A 3022-nucleotide genomic window follows, 5' to 3' on the forward strand; every position below is an offset into this window, starting at 1 on the left:
CGTCGGTTAAAATATTATTTAACGACCAGAGGAGTGCTCTCTCGCAGTCAGGACACTCAAAACAGAGCACCGACAACTCGCAGCAACCTCCCCGCGGCTTCTGTCGTGTACACTTGTCGACCTGTGCCCATATGGTACCGGTACGAACCATCGGGTAACGAAAAGATTTGTTATTTTAGTTTTCTGACGGTGTGAGGCTATCTTGTACACGGGCTGTGACACGCAGGTGCTCGATGTAAGGTTCAAGTTGTGTTTGAATTTCAGTATGAAATGGACATACCATACGCAAAAGGACGGCTCGCGAACACAGCAAACATTTTTCCGGGAACTTCCCGGTTGTATTCGGGAAGTACATTTTCCGGTTGCTCCAAATGTTATAACATGCATAGATATGACGAAAAATAGCATCCGGAAAATTACTTCCCGGATTCAACCGGGAACTTCCCCGAAATATATTTGCTGTGAAAAAAAATCTTACTCCAAAGACAATATTGCCTTGTTTTAATGGCGAATTTCATTTTGTGTCAGCTTGCACTTGAAACACACTTGTAAGTGTGGCATGGGCCGTTAGAGGTGTACACGCTAACGTTATGATCATTTGCAATGCAATGTTTTCAGCATGGCTTGTTGGTGCTGGACTAATCGCTGGCGCGGCACTATTCCTGAACGACGTTCAATCCACGTTGAAAGAAAATGAGAGGTAGTGATTCTTTAAGCATGTTTAATAAACCGTGTGGGCTTTAGTCTTAAATGCGCAACGTACTTCCAGATCGCCGGCTTTAGTATATGTCGAAGAGGGCGCCCTGCTGGGCGCTTGGGTAGATTGCGCTCAAGCTCATTGTGAGTATGCCGCCTTCAGAGGAGTGCCTTATGCTAAACCACCCGTGGGGCCCTTACGATTTAAGGTAGGTATATATTTTAGCAAGCAGGCTCGCACTTTTGCCAAACAAAGTGACAAGCTTCAAAGCTTCACTGTGCTGCACTCAGAAAATGGTAGACTTGAAACAAGGCAAAATGCGTTGCTTCATCACTATTTTTACCTCAAAAAAATACAAGGAAAATTGTCTTTAACTTAAGGCAAATGACTTTAAAATAATGTATAAATTTCCTTAGACCAACTTAATTTCCTTGAGGTTAACGGAAAAACCTTAAACCAAGGTCGAAAATTCCCTTTTTTTTTCTTTTTAAGAAAAATCCTTGGTTTAAGGATACCATTTTCTGGGTGTGTCGTTAGGGTGCTAGCTGGAGCGAAAAACGGAAATTGGCTGCGCGTCGTGGTGAAATGCACAACTTTTCAAAAGCCGATGCATTTAAAACATTTAAACACGGAGGTGAGAGGTGAGGAGGGGCGATTCTTTTATAACTCCTCGCCTCTCCTCTCTCCTGCAAGCGGCTCGTGAGCGGTCACGGCTGGCCGTGCCTCGGTCAGCGTAGGTCCAGCTCAGGCAGCGCGTCGGTCAGCTCGGTCGGTCAGAGGAGGCCTTTTTGCAATGCTCTGGTGGAATGGTCTATTGCTGCACTGTTCTATATTGTAGGCTCCACGACCCGCTGCGTATTGGGATGGAGTGCGTCTTGCGATAGAAGAAGAAAGCTTCTGCGTTCAAGACCACCAAGGCCAAACCGGATCAGAAGATTGTCTTTACCTGAACGTATACACGCCTCACATACCGGGAAAGGTAAATAACTTCTACATCTATATTTTATGTACAAAACGTACAGTACCCTGACAACCCTCGTAGTACAGAACTGTCGTACGACTGTCAGACAACAGTAGAAAAAAAGTTACGGACTGTCGGTGCGATATACGAAATGAGAAAAATGATTCTATCGTTATACTATCTTTTTTCCTGGGAACGAAAATCTTTGTCGGCCAGCTATCGTAGTGGAACCGAAAAACAAAAATGTTATGGATTCGATCAGAAATCGATAAAATTACAACAGAATGGTAGATAGTAAAAATTTGATAGACCAGCAACAACCATCTGACTTGGAAAAACCATCACTCTTAGATTTCCGTTATCGTCACAAGAATTGGCCGATGGAAAAAAAATTGCACTATGTGCGGCAGTCTTGTGTTACTAGGGAAGTCATGTACCTATATATATATTATAGCAATTTGACTGTTTCATAACCACCCTTTGCGGGACTCCTTGATACGGAAAGATTAGTAAACCTCCAGCATTCTCAAGTGCATTTGTTACTTGAATAATAAGCGTATGTCCCTTTAAGTAAAATTGGTCTCAAAAGAAGAGTATCAAATACTTTTCTTAAGTGCGTTTTTCTCTCGGACCGAGGACCTATTTGCTTTTCTAAATTCATGTTTAATACGCTCTATCGCTCCGCTGCGGTTGCTTCTAATCACGTAGATTTCATCGTCGCAGTACCCTGTGTTCGTCTTCTTGCATGGCGGAGGCTTTATATTCGGAGGAGCATCTGAAGCAGAATATGGCTCTGAGTACCTTGTGCAACAGGGCATCGTCGTAGTGACGGTGCAGTACCGACTCGGAGCGTTTGGTAGGAATTCGCTTTTTGAACTCAAATTGCGATCATACATTTACCCTATCAATTCTCATAGTACTACTTTGGAGGAAAAAGTACTGCCATCTGCTAATAAAAAAGCAGCTCTACTGTTTATATGTTTCTGCCAGGTTTCCTAAGTCTGGACACGGAGGACATGCCCGGCAATGCCGGGCTCAAGGACCAAGTGGCTGCGCTTCGCTGGGTTCGTCGGAACATTGATCGATTTGGTGGAGATCCTGAGAAAGTCACACTGGGAGGACACGCAGCAGGGGCTATCAGTGCGAGCTGGTTGAGCCTTCTTCCATCTACGTATTTTCCATTTTCCAGGTTTCCAGGTAGTAGTTGAACTATGACATGGAGTGTAGGTAAGTGTGTTCATCACTAAAAAGACTAATTATATCTCAGGGCGTCGGTTAAAATATTATTTAACGACCAGAGGAGTGCTCTCTCGCAGTCAGGACACTCAAAACAGAGCACCGACGACTCGCAGCAACCTCCCCGC

General features: G+C 44.2%; 1 protein-coding gene across 1 annotated transcript in view; it reads left to right on the top strand.

Moving 5' to 3' along the window:
- Positions 1-2829, top strand: part of LOC113207106 (juvenile hormone esterase-like) — a gene marked incomplete at its 3' end in the record, with an annotated part of 16853 nt that extends 14024 nt beyond the window's left edge. The window contains 5 exon segments of the mRNA XM_052273953.1: positions 619-700; positions 770-905; positions 1536-1676; positions 2367-2514; positions 2649-2829. Coding sequence (XP_052129913.1) covers positions 619-700; positions 770-905; positions 1536-1676; positions 2367-2514; positions 2649-2829 — 688 coding nt within the window.
- Positions 2830-3022: the final 193 nt, after the last annotated feature.

The sequence above is a fragment of the Frankliniella occidentalis genome, unplaced genomic scaffold, assembly GCF_000697945.3.
Source record: "Frankliniella occidentalis isolate FOCC.00 unplaced genomic scaffold, Focc_3.1 Scaffold317, whole genome shotgun sequence".
NCBI classification, from domain to species: domain Eukaryota; kingdom Metazoa; phylum Arthropoda; class Insecta; order Thysanoptera; family Thripidae; genus Frankliniella; species Frankliniella occidentalis.